General features: G+C 37.7%; 1 protein-coding gene across 3 annotated transcripts in view; it reads right to left on the bottom strand.

Moving 5' to 3' along the window:
* Nucleotides 1–22,666, bottom strand: part of DDX4 (DEAD-box helicase 4) — a 78,762-nt gene that overhangs the window by 44,891 nt on the left and 11,205 nt on the right. For all 3 annotated transcript variants that reach the window (XM_041767252.1, XM_041767254.1, XM_041767253.1), the window contains exon 3: nt 2,231–2,308. In XM_041767252.1, coding sequence (XP_041623186.1) covers nt 2,231–2,308 — 78 coding nt within the window. The remainder of the gene's footprint in view (nt 1–2,230; nt 2,309–22,666) is intronic.

Here is a 22,666-nt window from a genome sequence, read left to right as displayed (position 1 = left end):
TTGCTAGCTACACAAGCTCTGAGAAAAAATATAGAGGTTGAAACTAAAGTATTCCATTAACAATAAGGGAAAGGAGTTATATTCATTGGTCTATGAATTTCCAAGATTATACGTAGTACAATGATAACTTTTTAAAGTATTAACATTCAGCCAAGAGTTTTGATCAGAAGATTAATGTGTTTTTCAACCTAACACATATGAAATTAACAGTGTGTAGTAAAATCGGTCCCAGTGACGGTTTTCTCATTTAAAAAGCCTTTATTTTAAAAAATAAATATAAAAATAAATAAAAAGCCTTTATTCAGAGATACAGGCTTCCAGTTACAGAATGAGTAAGTCACACAGATAAAAGATATCTCATAGAAGATATAGTCGTTGGTATTGTTAATAATGTTGCATGGTGACAGATGGTAGCTATACCAGTGATGAGTATAGTTGTGGAATCGCTACGTTGTATATCTGAAACTAATGTAATGCATTGTGCATCAACTACACTTCAATTTAAAAAAAAAAGGAAAAAGCATTCAATTAATGCAAAACTTTAACAAGATATATGAATATACTTTCTGAATTTGAAAATTTTAAAATACTTAATTAAAACATTTCTGGGGAGCCTGGGTGGTTCACTAGGTCAAGCATCCATCCAACTCTTGATTTCAGCTCAGGTGATTATCTCAGGGTTTTGAGATGGAGCTTCCTCTGTGCTGGGCATGGAGCCTGCTTGAGATTCTCTTGCACACCCTCTGCCCCTCCCCCCACTTCCTCTCTAAAAATTTTAAAAATTGTAAAGGCTTTATTCATTAGTATTTTGAAATCCGCATCAAAAAGTGTCACCTAGGGGATCCCTGGGTGGCTCAGCAATTTGATGCCTGCCTTTGGCCCAGGGCATGATCCTGGAGTCCCGGGATTGAGTCCCACTTCAGGCTCCCTGCGTGGAGCCTGCTTTTCTCTCTGCCTATGTCTCTGCCTCTCTCTGTGTCTCTCATGAATAAATAAATAAAATCTTTAAAAAAACAAAAACAAAAAAAGTGTCACCTAAATTAAATTCTAAAATAAGATTTTAAAACATCTACTCTAAAACACATTTTTTAGAATACATTTAAGTATTAAATGTTCCTCTAAGTGTAATATTCAGGTATTTATTATCTCTAATGTTATTAGTAACCAACAAAACCCCCACTTGAACCTTTTAGCAAATCATCAATGTCTCTTACTATGCAGGCTTTAAAAACACAATAAAAATGCATATTTAAAGAAATTATTTCTTGGGGCAGCTCAGCTGGTTAAGCATCTGCCTAGGACTCAGGTCATGATCTTAAGGTCCTAGGATTGAGCCCAGCCCTGCATTGGGCTCCCTGCTCAGCAGCAGTCTGCTTGTCCTCTCCCTATGCCCCTTACCCCTCTTGTGTACTCACTGTACTCTCTTTTCTCTCAAATAAATAAAATCTTAACTGAATCTAAACAAGAAATAAAGTTTTCCAAGTATTAAAGGAAATACCATACAACAATCTTTAATGTCTCCAATGAATAAAAATACCTAGAGATAAAGTTTTTCAATTAACATCCAATGAATTCAAGATTAAGCATTATGTGTATTTAAAACTACCAATTAGCCCTAACTTATGACACCCTGTAAAAGAAATAAACAGTCATGTGGATTTTTAAATAAATTTTAGGTTTTAATATTTTATGGCACTATACTAAAACATAAAGTAAAATACTTTCAGCATTGTAATATCAAATCTAAAAATGGACTGTAGGAAGGTATTTTGCTATATTATTACCTGTCAAATCAAGTAGTTGTTCTAAAAATAAAAAGTTCCAAGTTTGGGGAAATAACCTCTTAATACTAATAAACTTACAGAAATGCTTCCATATTGCCTTTTCTTGAGAAATAAAAACTTAAAAAAGAGACCCTTCCTACCCTAATCTCTGAAGTTTTTACAAACATTCTCCTGCCAATTGTTGGATATCAATAATCATAAACACATCAAGAAATACCCCTATAAATCCATCCTTAACCAATGTAGTTTATCAATTTAACTCCTACTATCCCAAAGGAAAAAGCAAAAAGGAAACTGCTAAGTGAAAAAACGATAAACTCATTATTCCAAAGTCTACTGTGCAGTGAGTTACAACAAACTTAGCTTTGCACTAAACAGCTATAATAGTTTCTATTCTTTCCACCACTGAGCAGTTAGTAAGATTATGGAAAGACAAATATACTTACCTCTGTTTCCCATACTCCTCCCTGAGAGAAATCCACCTCTCATGAAATGATCTCTTCGAGAAGGTCCATCATTCATTTCTGAATCAAGTAACATTTAAAGCAAGTCAAAAAGGTATCTTGTGGTACAAACATTAAACCTTTTCAATGTGCCATCCCCCATGATAAAGGAAGAATTCTATAAATCAATAAAGACAAACAGCCTGGTAGCTTTAGACAGGTAGTTCTCCAAAGGAAAATTAAATGATGACTAAATCTTACCCAGTTAAACAAAATGGAAATCAAAGGAAGAAGACAGCTTTTTTCAATCATATGACTGACTGTAAAATAGTTTTAAGTTTGCTAATACCAAAAACAGTTAAGGGCATAGGGAAACAAGCACAAATCATATACTATAGTAAAGCTACAAATTAGATCTTGATCCTAGCTTTAAAAGAACATGCTTTTTGAATGTATATTCATTTCTTCTCTGGATAAACAAACCAAATTGTCACACAGAAATTAAATCAGTACTTAAATCTCTGCATCGTGGCCTAGTTGCTTTTTGTTTTTTTTGTTTGTTTGTTTGTTTGTTTTTTTACAGGCGAGCTCTACCAAACTCTCAAACAAATCATTCCAATGACATATAACCCTCCCAGGAAACATAAAGAGGAAATATTTCCCCACTCATTTCTACCAAGTCAACATAACGTTAACAAGGACAGAAGAAAATCTCTTTGACTCACAAGTAGATGCAAAATCTCCATAAAAATTATTAGCAAAACAAATCCAATAGGAAATTAAATAGATAGAACATTATGACCAACTGGGGTTTATTCCAGTATGCAAGGATATTTTAAACAACACAGCATCTTAAAAAGGTAAGTAACAACATTAACATATCAAAATGAAAAAAATTATCTCTACAGATAAAAGTACATGAAGTAACTCAACATGAGGGCACTTTGGTGGTTCAGTCCAGTTAAGCATCTGCCGTGGGCTCAGATCATGATCTCAGAATCCTGGGATCAAGGCCTGTGTCCGGCTCTCTACTCAGCAGGAAGTCTCTTTCTTTTTTTCTCTTTCTCTCTCCTTCCCCCCTTCCTCTATCTCAAGTAAATATTTTAAAAAGCACTTTAAAAATAACATGATTTATGACAAAAATATGTATTAGCAAACTAAGAGATTTTCATGGCAGCTCTATTCATACTAGCAAAAAGGAAATAATTCAAATGTGAGTCAAGAAGAAAATAAACATATAGTATGACCTGTTTGGCTAAAAAAATTAAAGTATAATAGATCTAATTAAACAAAACAAAGTACTGTCTCCTTCAAAAAAAGCACTCTACATGGTATACAACTTTACACTTTACAAAATTACTTTACATTCATCACCTCATTTGATCTTTATCCTTATAATAACCCTGTTAGGAATGAGGGTAGGTATTGCTGAGTTTGTTTTTAGAAAAAATTAAAACCCAAAAATAACAGAACCTATATGTGCTAGGCCTAGAAAGCAGGATTTCCATCCCAAAACTGTGCTTAATTATACCCACTGCAAAAACAATTTAAATGATCTGAACTAGCAGCAGACATAAGAAAAAAAAAAAGAGTAAGCTAACACCCAAAAAGAAAAAACTTAAGATTCAAGTAGTTTATTACCATCAAAATAAAATTATGTGACAACTAAAACAAGTGGTCAAATTCAAGATAGATAATTGTTATCACATGTGCACAAGAAAATCATCATTTGACCACCACAGATACCAGGCACTACACTACATTAGGCCTTTGTATATATTAACTAGCTTATTTAACACTTTAAAATGTAAGAGCTATTATCCTCATTTTTAAAATGAGAAAACAAAGTTTAGAGAACCTAAAGTTTAGAGAAGCAACTTCACCAAGGTCATCCAGCCAGTATGAAGACTGGACTTCAATTTGAATCCAATCATCAGACTTAAAGCCCTACTTACTGAAGACCTGTATACATTCTCCACAGTACATCTATAAGAGAAGCACCTTACCATCTCTAGATGGTAAATCAAAGGACAAACTTAAAAATAATCTTGGACAATACCCCATTAGTCATTCAAATCTGAAAAGTAAAACACAGGAAAGATACAAATATTTTTAAGAGTTAAAGGAAACAGCATGCAAAATTTTTTAAAATCCCAAGGTATAGTCTAAAAATGATGGTCCAAAAACTGAAGATTCTAATAAAGAATTAATTCATCTTGTCTTCTTTGCTTTTAGCACGCAGTCAAAAGGAAATAGGCAATTACTCTCTTTACGTTTAATTTTTTTAGTAGTTTTAGGGATTGCTGCTCTCACTTTCATTAATTTAATGATATGCCATCACTGAATTTTATCAAGTTCAATCCCCATCATAATAAATACATCATTGGAAAAATATCAGTAAAGAAGTCCATGATACTAATAAATGATAGAGTATAGCTATTTATCTTTGGTGCTCTGAAGCCTATCAAAACAAAACAAAAGAAATGAAAATAAACTCCATTTAAAACGAAATTAGATTAATGGAAGGAATTCCCACCAAATGACCACATGTAATTACATTCAGACCAGATTCAGAAAGAAGGAGCAAATTCTGAACAACTTAAAAAAAAATCCACATATTTAACCACCAAAAAAAAGAACAAGAACTAGAAGACTTTAGCTCGAGCTCTAATCCACCTGTAATCTTCCAATTTTCATCCAGCATCATCTGCTTAACCCAAAGTGGAAAGGGTAAGAGAAGATGAAAAAGACTCAGTGGCAAAAAGTTCTGAAACAACTTCTCAGTATTTAGGGCTGCCAGCTGTCCTAATCTCTAATGCCCTTCATTATCTCAAGTAGCTCAAGGACTACACATTTATAAATCATCAACCTTCAGTCTTCCAACCAGAGATCATGTAATTATAAAAGTAATGTGCACAAAAATTGCCTGGAAATCTGGTTAAAATGTAGATTATGATATAGTAGTTGTGGGTGAAGCATTAGAGTCCGCATTTTTTTTCCAAGTTTTTTTTTTTTTATTTCAGAGATAGAAAGTCCATACAAGCAGGGGGATGAGGGATGATGAAGGGCATAGAGAAAAGCAGACTCCCCGGTGAGCAGGGAGCCTGGCATAGAGGTCTATACCATGACTCTGAGACTATAACTTAACCTGAAGGCAGACAGATGTTCAACCAACTTAGCCACCTCTAGATTCTGCATTTCTAAGTTCACAGGTAACACCAATGCTACTGGTCTGCCAACAATATTCTTACATCCACCAAAAGACATAACAGAAGTTTACAAAATAGGAAAATACTGTAAACTATCCACATGCCCATTAATACAATGGATGGCATTTGTATATGTCCTATGTTATATCCATAAATAACCTACAACTATTTCCAATAACATGGAGAGAAGCTTAAACACAAGAGAATTTAATGTATGGTTCCAATTCTATATAATTTGTATATACAGGAAAAACTTTATGCTGCTAGAAATTAGAATAGCAGTTACTCCTAGTCAGAGTGATGGTTGCCTTGAACGAGGGTTTTTAGAGTTCCACTAATGCTCTGTTCTTGATATGGGTGAACACGAAGGTGTATTCACCTTGTTCAAATCCAGCGACCTGTACATTTATGATGTATGATGTATACCTTAAAAATATTGAATCTGGCAGGGCAAGAAGGTGGAAGAGTAGGGTCCCCAAGTCACCTGTCCCCACCAAATTACCTAGATAACTTTCAAATCATCCTGAAAACGTACAAATTCGGCCTGAGATTTAAAGAGAGAACAGCTGGAATGCTACAGTGAGAAGAGTTCTCGCTTCTATCAAAGTAGGAAAACGGAAAAAAGTAAATAAAAAAGCATCCAAGGGGGAGGGGCCCCGCAAGGAGCGGGTCGAAACCCCAGTCCCAGAGAAGCAGGAGCTTTACCAGTCTTCCCAGACGGAAAGGCGCTTGCAGGGAACTCGGGCAGGATCCCAGGAGGGGCAATGGAGCCCCCCAGGTCCCCTGGGTCACTAACAGAGGAGATGCGCCCCTGGGGAGAGTGTGCCACACTTCCTGAGCCGAGCTCCCTACAGGGCTGGAGTGCGCGCCCCACGGGGCCCAGGGACAGCTCAGGTGGAGGCTCCGCACAGAGGGGGCTGCATGGCCCCAGGAGCCCGATTCCAGGGGCCAGCGCAGACCCCATAGCCCAGAACACCAGGGGACACAGCCCAAGATCCAGCGCTCCCCCCGGGACATGTGGGGGCAGGGAGGGCCCAGGACAGCAAGGATGCTCCTGCCCCCAGGCGCCCCGGAGCTGTGCAGATCGGCACTCCCGCCCCCGGAGCATCCAGGACCCTGCGGACTGGGAAACTGTGGTAGTTACTGCAGGAGCGGACTCCAGACCTGGAGAGCTGGCCGCTGCCACTGTTGTTGTTCCTCCTGGTGTCACCTTGTGCCTGGGACTGAGCAGGGCCGCCAGGGAGCAGGGACCTCCCAGGATAAACAGCTCTCACTGAGCCGTGCACCTGGCAGTGGGTGGGGCAGCTCCCCCAGGTGCACACACCTGAGAATCAGCACAGCAGCCCCTCCCCCAGAAGACCAGCTTAAAAGGACAGGGGAAGATCAAGTTCTTGACCAAGCAGCACTGGAAAGTTCCAGGGGAAGTCTAGGGACTTACAGTATATAGAATCACAGGATACCCCTCCTTTTGTTTTTGTTTGTTCCCCCCCTTTTTTTCTTTCTCTTTTTCTTTTTCCAGTACAACTTGTTTTTAGCCACTCTGCACTGAGCAAAATGACAAGGAAGAATTCACCACAAAAGAATCAGAAATACTCCTCTCTCCCACAGAGTTACAGAATTTGGATTACAATTCAATATCAGAAAGCCAATTCAGAAGCACAATTATAAAGCTACTGGTGGATCTAGAAAAAAGCACAAAGGATTCAAGAGACTTCATGACTGCAGAATTTAGATCTAATCAGGCAGAAATTAAAAATCAATTGAATGAGATGCAATCCAAACTGGAGGTCCTAACGACAAGGGTTAACGAGGTAGAAGAACAACTGAGTGACACAGAAGACGAGTTGATGGCAAGGAAGGAAGCTGAGCAAAAAAGAGAAAAACAATTAAAAGATCATGAGGAAAGGTTAAGGGAAATAAATGACAGCCTCAGAAGGAAAAATCGATGTTTAACTGGGGTTTCAGGGGGGGCCGAAAGGGACAGAGGATCAGAAAGTGTATTTGAACAAATCATAGCTGAGAACTTCCCTAACTTGGGAAGGAAAACAGGCATTCAGATCCAGGAGATAGAAAGAATCCCCCCCCAAAAAAAAAAAAATCAAGGAAAACCGTTCAACACCCGACATTTAATAGTGAAACTTGCAAATTCCAAAGATAAAGAGAAGATCCTTAAAACAGCAAGAGACAAGAGATCCCTAACCTTTATGGGGAGAAGTATTAGGTTAACAGCAGACCTCTTCAGAGACCTGGCAGGCCAGAAAGGGTTGGCAGGATATACTCAGGGTCCTAAATGAGAAGAACCTGCAGCCAATACTACTTTATCCAGCAAGGCTCTCATTCAGAATAGAAGGAGAGATAAAGAGCTTCCAAGATAGGCAGAAACTGAAAAAAATATGTGACCACCAAACCAGCTCTGCAAGAAATATTAAGGGGGAACTCCGTAAAAGAAAGAGGAAGTCCAAAGAATCCACAAAAACAAGGACTGAATAGATATGATGACACTAAACTCATATCTCTCAATAGTAACTCTGAACGTGAACGGGCTTAATGACCCCATCAAAAGGCGCAGGGTTTCAGACTGGATAAAAAAGCAGGACCCATCTATTTGCTGTCTACAAGAGACTCATTTTAGACAGAAGGACACCTACAGCCTGAAAATAAAAGGCTGGAGAACCATTTACCATTCGAATGGTCCTCAAAAGAAAGCAGGGGTAGCCATCCCCATATCAGGCAAATTAAAGTTTATCCCAAAGACTGTAGTAAGAGATGAAGAGGGACACTATATCATACTTAAAGGATCTATCCAACAAGAGGACCTAACAATTGTGAATATTTATGCCCCGAATGTGGGAACTGCCAAGTATATCAATCAGTTAATAACCAAAGTTAAGACATACTTAGATAATAATACACTTATACTTGGAGACTTGAACACAGTGCTTTCTACAATTGATAGATATTCTAAGCACAACATCTCCAAAGAAACAAGAGCTTTAAATGATACACTGGACCAGATGGATTTCACAGATATTTACAGAACTTTACATCCAAACGCAACTGAATGCACATTCTTCTCAAGTGCACATGGAACTTTCTCCAGAATAGACCACATACTGGGTCACAAATCAGGTCTTAACGGATACCAAAAGACTAGGATCGTCCCATGCGTATTTTCATACCATAATGCTGTGAAACCAGAACTAACCACAAGAAGAATTTTGGGAGGATTTCAAACACATGGAGGTTAAAGACCATCCTGCTAAAAGATGAAAGGGTCAACCAGGAAATTAGAGAAGAATTAAAAATATTCATTGAAACTAATGAGAATGAAGATACAACTGTTCAAAATCTTTGGGATACAGCAAAAGCAGTACTGAGGGGGAAATACATTGCAATACAAGCATCCATCCAAAAACTAGAAAGAATTCAAATACAAAAGCTAACCTTGCACCTAAAGGAGCTGAAAAAGGAACAGCAAATAAAACCTTCACCCAGCAGAAGAAGAGAATTAATAAAGATTTGAGCAGAACTCAATGAAATAGAGACCAGAAGAACTGTGGAACAGAACAACAAAACCAGGAGCTGGTTCTTTAAAAGAATTAGTAAGATAGATAAGCCATTATCCAGCCTTATTAAAAAGAAGAGAGAAAAGACTCAAATTAATAAAATCACAAATGAGAAAGATCACCACCAATATCAAGGAAATACAAACGATTTTAAAAACTTATTATGAGTAGCTATATGCCAATAAATTAGGCAATCTAGAAGAAATGGATGCATTTCTGGAAAACCACAAACTACCAAAATTGGAACAGGAAGAAATAGAAAATCTGAACAGGCCGATAACTGGAGAGGAAATTGAAGCAGTCATCAAAAACCTCCCAAGGCACAAAAGTCCAGGCCAGATGGCTTCCCAGGGGAATTCTACCAAATGTTTAAAGAAGAAACCATACCTATTCTACTAAAGCTGTTCAGAAAGATAAAAAGAGATGGAATACTTCCAAACTCGTTCTATGAGACCAGCATAGCCCTAATTCCAAAAACCAAAGACTCCACCAAAAAGGAGAATTATAGACCAATATCCCTGATGAACACAGATGCAAAAATTCTCAACAAGATACTAACCAATAGGATCCAACAATACATTAAGAAGATCATTCACCATGACCAAGTGGGATTTATTCCCAGGATGCAAGGCTGGTTCAACACTCATAAAGCCATCAATGGTGACAGATCATATCAACAAGAGAAAAAACAAGAACCATATGATCCTCTCAATGGATGCAGAGAAAGCATTTGACAAAACACAGCATCCATTCCTGATCAAAACTCTTCAGAGTGTAGGGATAGAGGGAACATTCCTCAGCATCTTAAAAGCCATCTATGAAAAGCCCACAGCAAATAAGATTCTCAATGGGGAAACACTGGGAGCCTTTCCCCTACAGGAACATGACAGAGATGTCCACTCTCACCACTGCTATTCAACATAGTACTAGAAATCCTAGCCTCAGCAATCGGGCAGCAAAAAGAAATAAAAGGCATTCAAATTGGGAAAGAAGAAGTCAAACTCTCCCTCTTCCCAGATGACATGATACTGTACATAGAAAACCCAAGACTCCACTCCAAGATTGCTAGAACTCATACAGCAAATCGGGGGTGTGGCAGGATACAAAATCAATGCCCAGAAGTCAGTGGCATTTCTATACACTAACAATGAGACTGAAGAAAGAGAAATTAAAGAGTCAATCCTATTTACAATTGCACCCAAAAGCATGAGAGACCTAGGAATAAACCTAACCAAAGAGGTAAAGGATCTATACGCTAAAAACTACAAGACACTTCTGAAAGAAATGGAGAAAGACACAAAGAGATGGAAAAATATTCCATGCTCATGGATTGGAAGAATTAATTAATATTGTGAAAATGTCAATGTTACCCAGGGCAATTTACACATTTAATGCAATCCCTATCAAAATACCATGGACTTTCTTCAGAGAGTTGGAACAAATCATCTTAATATTTATTTGTGTGGAATCAGAAAAGACCCCGAATAGCCAGGGGAATATTAAAAAAAGAAAACCATAGCTGGGGGCATCACAATGCCAGATTTCAGGTTGTACTACAAAGCTGTGGTCATCAAGACAGTGTAGTACTGGCACAAAAACATATATCAATGGAACAGAACAGAGAATCCAGAAGTGGACCCTCAACTTTATGGTCAACTAATATTCAGGAAAGACTATCTACTGGAAAAAAGACAGTCAACTATGGTCAACTAATATTCAGGAAAGACTAACTACTGGGAAAAAGACAGTCTCTTCAATAAATGGTGCTAGGAAAATTGGACATCCACACGCAGAAGAATGAAACTAGACCACTCTCTTGCACCATACATAAAGATAAACTCAAAATGGAATGAAAATCTAAATGTGAGACAAGATTCCATCAAAATCCTAGAGGAGAACACAGGCAACACCCTTTTTGAACTTGGCCACAGTAACTTCTTGCAAGATACATCCATGAAGGCAAGAGAAATAAAAGCAAAAATGAAGTGTTGGGACTTAATCAAGATAAAAAGCTTCTGCACAGCAAAAGAAACAGTCAACAAAACTAAAAGACAACCTACATAATGGGAGAAGATATTTGCAAATGACCTATCAGATAAAGGGCTAGTATCCAAGAACTATAAAGAACTTATTAAACTCAACACCAAAGAAACAAACAATCCAATCATGAAATGGGCAAAAGACATGAAGAAAAATCCCACAGAGGAAGACATAGACATGGTCAACAAGCATATGAGAAAATGCTCTGCATCACTGGCCATCAGGCAAATACAAATCAAAACCACAATGAGATACCACCTCACACCAGTGAGAATGGTGAAAATTAGCAAGACAGGAAACAACAAATGTTGGAGAGGATGTGTAGAAAGGGGAACCCTCTTGCACTGTTGGTGGGAGTGTGAACTGCCACCTGTGTGCCAAACTGTGTGGAGGTTCCTCAAAGAGTTAAAAATAGATCTGAAAATAAAATATAAAATATAAAATATAAAATATAAAATATAAAATACAAAATATAAAATAATAAAATAAAATAAAATAAAATAAAATAAAATAAAATAAAATAAAATAAAATAAAATAAAATAAAATAAAATAAAATAAAATAAAATAAAAATAGATCTGCCCTACAACCCAGCAATTGCACTGCTAGGGATTTACCCCAAAGATACAGATGCAGTGCAATGCTGGAACCCCTGTACCCCAATGTTTATAGCAGCAATGTCCACAATACTCAAACTGTGGAAGGAGCCTCAGCGTCCATCAGAAGATGAATGGATAAAGAAGATGTGGTACATGTATACAATGGGATATTAGCCATTAGAAATGACAAATACTCAACATTTGCTTCAACGTGGATGGAACTGGAGGGTATTATGCTGAGTAAAATAAGTCAATTGGAGAAGGACAAACATTATATGGTCTCATTCATTTGGGGAATATAAAAATTAATGAAAGGGAATAAAGGGAAAGGAGAGAAAATGAGTGAAAATATCAGTGAGGGTGACAAAACATGAGACATACCCAACTCTGGGAAATGAACAAGGGGTAGTGGAAAGGGAGGTGGGCAGGGGGTTGGGGTGACTGGGTGACGGGCACTGAGGGGGGCACTTGGAGGGATGAGCACTGGGTGTTATGCTATATGTTGACAAATTGAACTCCAATAAAAAATAAAATAAATAAATAAAAATAAAAATACTCAATCTGGGGACACCTGAGTGGCTCAGAGGTTGAACGTTTGCTATCAGCTCAGGGTATGATCCTGGGATCCTGGGATCCTGAGATCAAGTCCCACATCGGGCTTCCTACGGGAAGCCTGCTTCTCCCTCTATGTCTCTGCCTCTCTCTGTCTCTCATGAATAAATATATCTTAAAAAAAATATATTGAAACTGTGTGTGCACCATGCTTCAAAAAATTTTTTCTTTTAAAAAAAAAAGAAGAACCTGGCCTAGACAGATATGTGGACAAAGGCAACTAAAGTTTTTTTTTGTTTTTTTTTTTTTTATGAGAGAGAGAGAGAGAGAGAGGCAGAGACACAGGCAGAGGGAGAAGCAGGCTCCATGCACCGGGAGCCCGACGTGGGACTCAATCCCGGGTCTCCAAGATCGCGCCCTGAGCCAAAGGCAGGCGCCAAACCGCTGCGCCACCCAGGGATCCCCCTAAACTTGTAATAAACAGGTGATTTACATGTTCCAGAGTTTATTCTTTAAAAAAGATAAAAAGCATAAAATCAAAATTGAATTAGAACATGAGAAAAGAAAACTAGAGGCCAATCTTAGTTAATTCAAAAGCACTAAAAAGGGGTGCCTGGGTGGCTCTGTCAGTTAAGCATCTGACTTGATTTCAGCTGAGGTCATGATCTCAGGGTCGTGAGACTGGGTTCAGCACTGAGCATGAAGCCTTCTTGAGATTCTCCTTCTCCCTCTCCCTCTGTCCTGGATCACCCTACCCCTGGCCTGCACACTCCTTTTTTTTCCCCCCTAAAAGAGAGAGATCTGGCTCCTTTAAATAAAAGTACTAAATAAGACATCTCATTTCATTGAATACTGCAATAAAATAGCTATGCAGGGCTTATCCAGGAACACAAAATTAGTTCATGTTTAAAGAATATTAGGAAAAAAAAAAAAAGAATATTAGGAGATTTAAAGGAACAACAGAAATCTGGAATTCAAAAAAAGGGCATTTGTTAACATTCAACTGCCTTTTCTTTTTTTATATTGAGAGAAAGAGAGGAGGAATGGTGCAGGGAGAGGAGAGAAAATCTCAAGCAGGCTTTCCCCACTGAGCACAAAAGCTTGACATGAGGCTCGATTTCACAACCCTGAGATCATATCCTGAGCCAAAATCCAGTCAGACATTTAACCAACTGAACCACCCAGGCACCCCTTCACTGCCATTTCTAAACAAATCAAGTATTTGAGCAGAAATAGAAAGAAACTTCCTTAGCACAATTAAAAAATCAACTAAAATAAGCCTAAAGCAAACATTATATTTTAATTCTAAAAATTTTGGAGCATTCTCATTGAAGCGAAGAAAAGTCTAAATGCTTGTTATTTTTACTATTATTTAGTGAATGGTAGGTTTTATCCATTGCCTTAAGACAAAAAAAGAACAGGGGGCACCTGGGTGGCTCAGTGGTTCAGCTTCTGCCTTCAGCTCAAGGCGTGATCCCAGAGTCCTGGGATCAAGTCCTGCATCATATTCCCCACAGAGCCTGCTTCTCCCTCTGCCTAGGTCTCTGCCTCTCTTTCTCAGTGTCTCGCATGAATAAATAAAATCTTTTTTAAAAAAAAAGACCAAAAAATGACAAAATTGTGTAAGAGATGAAATTTGCATCACATATCAATAGCGAAAGGACAATATTTAACAAGAGTGCGGGGAAAATTGGGTTATTTTATGTGGGAAGAAAATAGGTTATTTTACATCATATTCAAAAAATGGATTCAACTGTCTACTTAAAAATGGTTAAAGAGGGGGCAGCTGGGTGTCTCAGTCCGGTCTAGAAGCTGACTCTTGATTTCAGCTTAGGTCCTGATCTCAGGATACTGAGATAGAGCCCTGCATCGAGCTAGGAGAGTAGTCTGCTCCTGACTCTATCTCTCTCTCTTCCTCTGCCACTCCTCCCTTCCCCCAACCCCTGCTCACATGCAAGCACATGCTCTCTAAAAATAAATAAATCTTTTCTTAAACAATGGTTAAGCAGGGAAAACAACTTCAACTTCTTAAAGACTATTTACAAAAACCTACAACTAACATCATACTTAATAGTGAGAAACACAAAGTGTTTCCACTAAAATCAAGTACAAGTCAAAGATGTGCCTTCTCATCACTTCATTATCATACTGCAGGATCTAGCTAAAGAAATAAGGCAAGAAAATGAAATCTCATAAAGCAAGAAAATGAAAGATCCACATATTGGGAAGAAAGAAAGAAAACTGTCTTTTTTCACAAATAACTGATCACCTATGTAGAAAATCCAAAATAATGACAAAAAAACTCCTGGAGCTAATAAGCAACTATAGCAAAAGTGCACAATGCCAGATTAGTAGACAAAACCAATTGCTTTCCTGTGTACCAATAACAAACAAATTTACTTTGAAAATAAAAATATATTACCATTTATACTAGCACTCAAAAATGAAATAGGTGGGTATTAATCTAACAAAATGTATAGAAGATCTATTTGAGGACAACTATAAAACTGTCATGAAAATCAAAGGATTAAATAAATGGAAAGATATTTCACACTCATAGATAGGAAAACTCTTTATTGTCAAGATGTCAATTCTTTTATCTCTAGATTCAAAGCTAACCCAATCAAAATCCTACCAAGTTATTTTGTGGATATTGACCAATTGATTCTAAAGTTTATATGGAGAGTTTACATTCAATACCTTGAATAGCCAACATAATATTGAAGGAGAAGAACAAAGTTGAATGGCTGGCACTACCCAATTTAAATACTTACTCTAAAGCCATTATGATCAAGACAGTATAGTATTGGCAAAAGAATAAACAAATCAATGAAACAGAATAGAGAACCAAGACCCATGTAAGTATGGTCAACTGATCTTTGACAAAGTAGCAAAGGCAATACAAAGAGCAAACACAGTCTTTTCAATGAATGGTGCTAAAACTAAACATCCACATGAGGGGGGAAGAAAGAACATAGAACCAACCTTACACCCTTCACAAAAATTAACTCAAAATGATCACAGATCAAAAGAAAAGAAAATGGATCACAGATCTAAAGACACATGTAAAACTATAAAACCCCTGGAAGATAACATAAGAGAAACTCTAGATGACCTGGGGTATGAAGATGACTTTTTAGATACAACACCAAGAGCATAATCCATTAAAGAAATAACTGATAAGCTAAACTTCACTGAAGCTAAAAACTCCCACTCACTAAAATCTTAAAAAGAGAGAGAGAGAGAGTGAGGAGGTTAGTGCCTGGGTGGCTTAGTTGGTTAAGTGTCAGACTTGATTTTTGGCTTAGCTCATTACCTCAAAGTTAGGGGATCCAGCCCAACCTCAGGCTCTGCTCTCAGCATGGAGTCAGCTTGTGCCTCTCCCTCTGCTCTTTCCCCTGCTCTTGCTTGCTCACTTGCTCGCTCTCTCTCTCAAGTAAATATAATCTTTAAAACAAAAAACAAAAACAACTTCTACTCTGCAAAAGACAATGTCAAAATAATGAGAAAACAAGCCACACACTAGGAGAAAATATTTTTGTAAGACACATCTGATAAAGGACTATTCGCTAAAACACAAAAGGAATTCTTAAAAACTCAACAATAAGAAAACAAACCTAATTAAAAATGGGTCCAAGACCTTAACATCGGAAAAATGCAAATTAAAACAATAAAGTACCACAATTTGCCTTTCTGAATGTCCAAAGTCTCTAACACTGACAATATCAAATACTAGCAAGGCTATTTAGCCACAGGAATTCCTATTTATTTCTGATGGGAATGTAAAATGGTATGAATATCTTGCAAAGCAGTTTGGTAGTATCCAACAAAACTAAATATACTCCTACCACATCATCCAGCAAAGTATCCTCATTGGTATTTACCCAAATGGGGTGAAAACTTATATCCACACAAAAACCTGCACATGGGTGTGTTTCTAGTAGCTTTGTTTCTAATCACCAAAACTTGGAAGCAACCAAGATACCTATTGAGACAAATGAATTAATAACTGTTGTACATCCAGACAACAGCATATTATTCATTGCTTTGAAAAACAAACAACTGGGGGTCCCTGAGCGGCTCAGCAGTTTGGCACCTGCCTTCGGGCCAGGGCGTGATCCTGGACTGGTGTCCCAGGATGGAGTCCCACATCGGGCTCCCTGTGTGGAGCCTGCTTCTCCCTCTGCCTGTGTCTCTGCCTCTCTCTCTGTCTCCCATGAATAAATAAATAAAATCTTAAAAAAAAATGATCTATCAAGCCATGGAAAGACATGGAGGAAACTTAATGCATATTACTAAGTGAAAGAGCCCAATCTTAAAAGCCTATATATACTATATGATTCCAAATGTATGAATTCTGGAAAAGGTGAAACGATGCAGACAATAAAAACATTATTGGTTACTAGGGGAAAGAGAAGGGGGAGAGATAGATAGGCAGAGAACAGAGGATTTTTAAGGCAGTGAAAATTCTTTCTGATACCATAATGATGGAAACATTCATCCAAACCCACAGACTATACAATACCAAGAGTGAGCCCTAACGGTGAACTACAGACTTCGGGTGATTATAATCTATTGCTGTAGGTTCCTCAATTCTAACAAATGTACCATTCTGGCTGGGGATGTTGATAATGTGGGAGGCCGTGCAGATGTGGGATAAGTGCATATGGGAAATCTCTATGCTTTCTCCTCAATTTTGCTATGAGCCTAGAACTGCTTTTAAAAAATGAAGTCTTACTTAAAATTTTTTAATTTTAAAAAATGGTTAAAATGGTAAATTTTATGTTATGTTTATTTTACCATAAAAAAACCTTCATTCATACTATATGCATTACATTCTGATTTGGCTAGCACTCAAATAAATATGGTTACCATGAATTAAAAAAAAAACATTCGGATGATTAAAAGCTAAATGTGAAAGGTAAAACTCTAAACATAACATAGGAGATTACTTCTGACATAGAGGTGAGGAAGAGCTTCTTAATTAAAACTGCAAAAGCAAATCAGAAAGCAAAAATACTTAAGCACTTCAAAAGAAAGTTTTTGATCAGTAAGGCAAATCATGGACAAAGACGACAGAAGAGCATAAAATCTAAAATACAGGAGGAGTGTGTACCAATCAACAAGAGAAACAGAGCATGAATAATAGAAAAATTCTCTAAAAATATGAAAAGGGGGGATCCCTGGGTGGCGCAGCGGTTTGGCGCCTACCTTTGGCCCAGGGCGCGATCCTGGAGACCGAGGATCGAATCCCACGTCGGGCTCCCAGTGCATGGAGCCTGCTTCTCCCTCTGCCTGTGTCTCTGCCTCTCTGTGTGTGTGTGTGTGTGTGTGTGTATGTGTGTGTGTGTGTGTGTGACTATCGTAAATAAATAAAATAAAAATAAAATTGTAAATGCTTAAAAAAATAAAAATAAAAATAAAAAAATAAAAATATGAAAAGGCAACTTATAGAAGTGGAAACCTACAATAATAACAGCACATGAAGAGACAGTTAAGCTCTTAAAAATCAGATAAATGCTTTTAAAACATGAGATTTTACTTTAAAGCCAGAAGACTGGCTAAAATTAAAAGACTCAATAACATCCAATATTAATTGAGATATAAAAACCCTCATGTCCAACTGATGGGAATATAGACTGGTATAGTTATTCCAGAGAATAATTATTAAATATTTAGTCAAACGAAGTACATATACACTCAACCCTGTAACTCCTTTCCTGAGCCCATTACCCAAAAACACTCCAGCCTATGAAAGGGTATATACAGAAATGTTCTTCCTTGTGGTAGTGGAAGGTAATAGGAGGTCTTCTTAGTGTCCATCATGGTAGTAGAAAGGTAAATAAAACTTCATGATAAAGTGTATGAGATACCTTGCACCAGTAATAAATAATGATGTCAATTATCAATTACAAACAGATCTTAAAGGTAGCAGTGGGTGGATGAGAATGAGATATTTATCTGTTACATTTTTCTAAGTTAAAAATATATGTGCACAGAAAAAACTGGCACACAAAATATTTTTTTTAAGATTTTATTTATTTATTCATGAGAGACACACACAGAGAGACACAGGCAGAGAGAGAAGCAGGCTCCTCACAGGGAGCCCAATGCGGGACTCAATCCGGGACTAGGATCACACCCTGAGCTAAAGGCTGATGCTCAACCGCTGAGCCACCCAGGTGCCCCACAAAACATGTTTTAAAACACACACATAGGGACGCCTGGGTGGCTCAGCAGTTGAGCACCTGCCTTCAGCCAAGGGCATGATCTGGAGTCCCGGGATCGAGTCCCACATCGGGCTTCCTGGATGGAGCCTGCTTCTCCCTCTGCCTATGTCTCTGCCTCTTTCTCTGTGTCTCTCATGAATAAATAAATAAAATCTTAAAACACACACACACACATTAAAAAGAATAGTTCCTTTGGGGAAAAAAACAGAATGAGAAGCCCCTGACACTGCCTCACATAAATAGCTGGTCTAGGAATAATTCAAATCATTCAAAAACAGGTAATGAAAAAATCAGCAAAGGCAGCACAAGATCCATGCAATACAATGAAGGAGGAAGAAAGAACATAATAGAAAAATGACATAGAAACCAGTTCAAAAAACTTAAATCCTCTAGATAAACACTGGCTGGATTCCTCTCTAGGGAAACAGCTCTGCCCAACAAGATGGCCTGACCCGGGCCCAAATACTCCACAATAGAGCCAATCAGTCAACAAGCTGTGACTATGCACACAAAGTTGATTTCTCATCAGCATTTTTAATGTTTCAATCAAATACAAAAAGGCAACCAAGTATAACCACACTTTTGAAGAAAACCACCCATAAAAAAGACAGACTAGGCCGGGTTTGGGCTGGACAGCACTCTTATTGCTCTGGTAAGAAAGGCACCCCAAGCAGACACCCAGATTCAGGGCTTACGGTGGGTCTTCAGGGCTCCAGCATGGCAGACACCCATCAAGGGCCCTTTCGGGACACAGAGGATAGGTGGAACAGAGTCTGGGGGCCATGCTAGACCCCAAGTGTAGGATCTGTACCCTGGAGAGAGCTGGTGGCTGCACTCCTGAACAAATCAAGTGTGGATCAGGCCAACTTGTCAGCAGGTGGGCCTAGCCTGGACCAGGGGTGCCTGGGGGTGGCAGGGGTGGAAAAGGGAAAGGAGAGAAATTGGTCTGGTGCCTGTGATGGGTATTATAGCTCAGTCAATTTTACATCACAGTTACTGAATTCAGAACAAGTGTTTTAAAAGATTTAAGACTTTGGCTGAAATGTCTGGCAAAGGCCTAAATATAATTCAGACACTAAGGTGTTACAGTTTGTGTTAAGAAAGGAATGAAGACAGGTTGGAAGGAACAGAACAGGATATAAGAACCTAAGCAGAGTACACATTATTGGAGTATTTAATGTTTTGTTGTAATTGAGGTTTAGAGGGAATGGTCATTTATTATGTTTTTTTTAATAACATAAACTTTCATATTGAGCATTTTTACTCATTACTAAATAAATTAATGAGGTTAATTTTGAAATAGCATTCTCAACCAAGAAAACATAATTCCTAGAATTAAATATTAAAAGATATTTAACATCTTTCTGGAGAAATTATAAATAAATGGGAGACAATGAGACCCATAGATGGAAAGACTAAGCACAATAAAGATACTTTTCTTCCAAAATATATAAATTTACTGCAGTTTTATGAAAATGTAAGATTTTTGTGACTTTAAACAGATGCTAAATTTCACTTGGAAAAATAAAGGTCAAAAATATGATTCTGAAAAAAGAATGAAAGGGGAATTGCCCTAGCAGATAATAAAACTTATTATAAGCCCAAAGAATTAATACAGTATTATTTTGTGCAGAGACAGACACATGGAGCACTGGAAATCGAAGGAGAATCCAGAACAATGTCTCTCCAAAATTCATGTCCTTTCTGCAACTTCAAACTGCAACCTTAGTTAGAAGATTATTACAGATGTAATTGATTTCCAGTTACGGAATGCATAAATCACAGAAATAAAAGGTAGAACAGAAGGAATATAGTCAATGGTACTGCAATAGCATTATATGGTGACAGATGGTAGCTGTATTTGTGAACACAGTATAACGTATAAACTTGTGGAATCACTCTACTGCATACATGAAACTAATGAAGCACTGTATGTCAACTGTATTTCAATAAAAAAGCAAAACATGTATATAATATGCCACTGCAATATAATTATGTATGTGGGAATATATGCAAAGATTAAAACATCAGACTTAACAAAATACTACCAATGGGGGCTTAATTCAGGGCCCAAAGTTTCAAACCATTTTCTTTCTTTCTTTTTGTCTCTGCAACTTAAGTTGTTTTTTTCTTTAAAATGCATATTTAGGTATTGGCTTAGATATATTCATTAGCCTGATAAGCATTTCTGCAATTTAGAAAAGCTATTTCTATGAAAAAAATGTTTTTAATTTAAAAAGAGCTAAAAATAGTACCTGTAAATTGTCTGCTTACCTTCTTCTGAACAACATATTTCATTACCTAATTGCATTTTTTTTAAATATTTTATTTATTTATTCATGAGAGACACACAGAGAGAGAGAGAGAGAGAGAGAGAGAGAGCCAGAGACACAGGCAGAGGGAGAAGCAGGCTCCATGCAGGGATCCCGACATGGGACTCAATCCCGGGACTCCAGGATCACACCCTGGGCTGAAGGGGGCACTAAACCGCTGAGCCACCAGGGCTGCCCCCTAATTTCATTTCCTTTGCCTAAACATTCAAAGATCAAATGCTAAAAGAAGTCCTTGTTTTTGGTTGGTGGCTATTTCAATCTAGCTTCTTGAAGATTTCACCACAAAACAATGTTCTGCTTTGATATACTATAGATGTAAATTTTATTTCCTTTACAAAAACTAGCTTTCAACAATTCAAAGAACAAGGTTTCTCCTGATTACACAGTAATCTATCCAAATAGACACAGATTAGTTTTACCTATTCAACTTTTTTGTATATTTCAAGTACACATGAATGCATGTGATTCATAGGATGGAAGCAAAGTTAGTCTTCTGCTGGGGTTTTAGCAGGCAGCAGTTTAATCAAGTTTTCATAATCTGAATATTCCATGTTAAATCGCTGCATTTAAATGTTTATGAAAGATAAATGCATCTTGACAATAGGAAAAGCATCTCTTCTAAACTTAACTTCTATCAAGATAATTACTCTGAAGATGAACAGGGGAATTAAATTTGCTTTACCCTGATGAACTCTCTCTCATATTCTCCTTTACATTTTAGAAACTATCTTTCCACATTTTTTTCACTTTAGAACAGGCCTCAGTGACCAGGCAGCTACCTTGACTATAAAATGTTTTACCTCTTCCACTAAGTTTTGAAGAAAAAAACAATGAAACTATCTGGTGCCATTAGTCCCTCTCTCTTGTACTACAGCAAAACTTAAAAGTGATAGTTACACAAATTCAGAGACTCAGTAAATTCATAGTAACTGAAATGGCACAGGAAGTACCACACCGGTTGTCAGGAACTGAGGAGAAAAGGGACAGGGGAGTTACTGTTTAGCGGGAATGAAGTTTCAGTTTAGGAACATGAAAAAGCTCTACAGGTGGGTGGTGGTGATGGCTGCATGGCAATGTGAATGTACTTATCAATGCCACTGAAATGTACACTTAAAAATGGTGAGGAGGAGGGCAGCCCAGGTGGCTCAGCAGTTTAGCACCACCTTCAGCCCAGGGTGTAATCCTGGAGACCTGGGATTGAGTCCCACATCGGCTCCTGCATGGAGCCTGCTTCTCCCTCTGCTTGTCTCTGTCTCTGCCTCTCTCTCTCTCATAAATCAATCAATCAATCAACCTTTAAAAAAAAAATGGTGAGGGGTGTCTGGGTGGCTCAGTCAGTTAACTATCTGCCTTTGGCTTAGGTCATGATCCCAGGATCCTGGGACAGAGCCCTCAAACTGCTTCTCCCTCTCATTCTGCCCCTCTCATGCTTGCTTGCTCTCTCTCACTCTCTTGCTCTAAGATAAATAAAATCTTTTAAAAAATAGTGAAAGTGGTAAACTTTATGTTACATGTATTTTACCACAATAACTGAAAAGGATACATGAGAAATAGCACTTCAGCCAGCTTTGGATTTCAACAAAAATCAAAGACTACCACCATGAGTTTTTCCTAACCTAAGTCCTATCACTTGTGCCCTTCCCATCTGCATCTACTCTATGAAATATTTAGGCAACCTAGCTAGAAATAAGTGGTAGGGGAAAAAACAGTGGCTCCCTTACCTTGACTTGTTTCTCTTATTCTTCTATGACCTTTCCTAAATTAATTTTCAGATCCCAAAGAAACTCATGATATCCTGATGTTAGAGCAGATAGTTAGACCAGGACAATTATTATCCTAACATGTTACCACTACTGCAACTTGCTTCAACAATCTTATAGCCTATAAGAGATTCATTTTAGACCTAAAGAC

The sequence above is a fragment of the Vulpes lagopus genome, chromosome 8, assembly GCF_018345385.1.
Source record: "Vulpes lagopus strain Blue_001 chromosome 8, ASM1834538v1, whole genome shotgun sequence".
NCBI classification, from domain to species: domain Eukaryota; kingdom Metazoa; phylum Chordata; class Mammalia; order Carnivora; family Canidae; genus Vulpes; species Vulpes lagopus.
The sequence above is the reverse complement of the archived record's forward strand: the minus strand, read 5'-3'. Positions and strand labels throughout refer to the sequence as shown.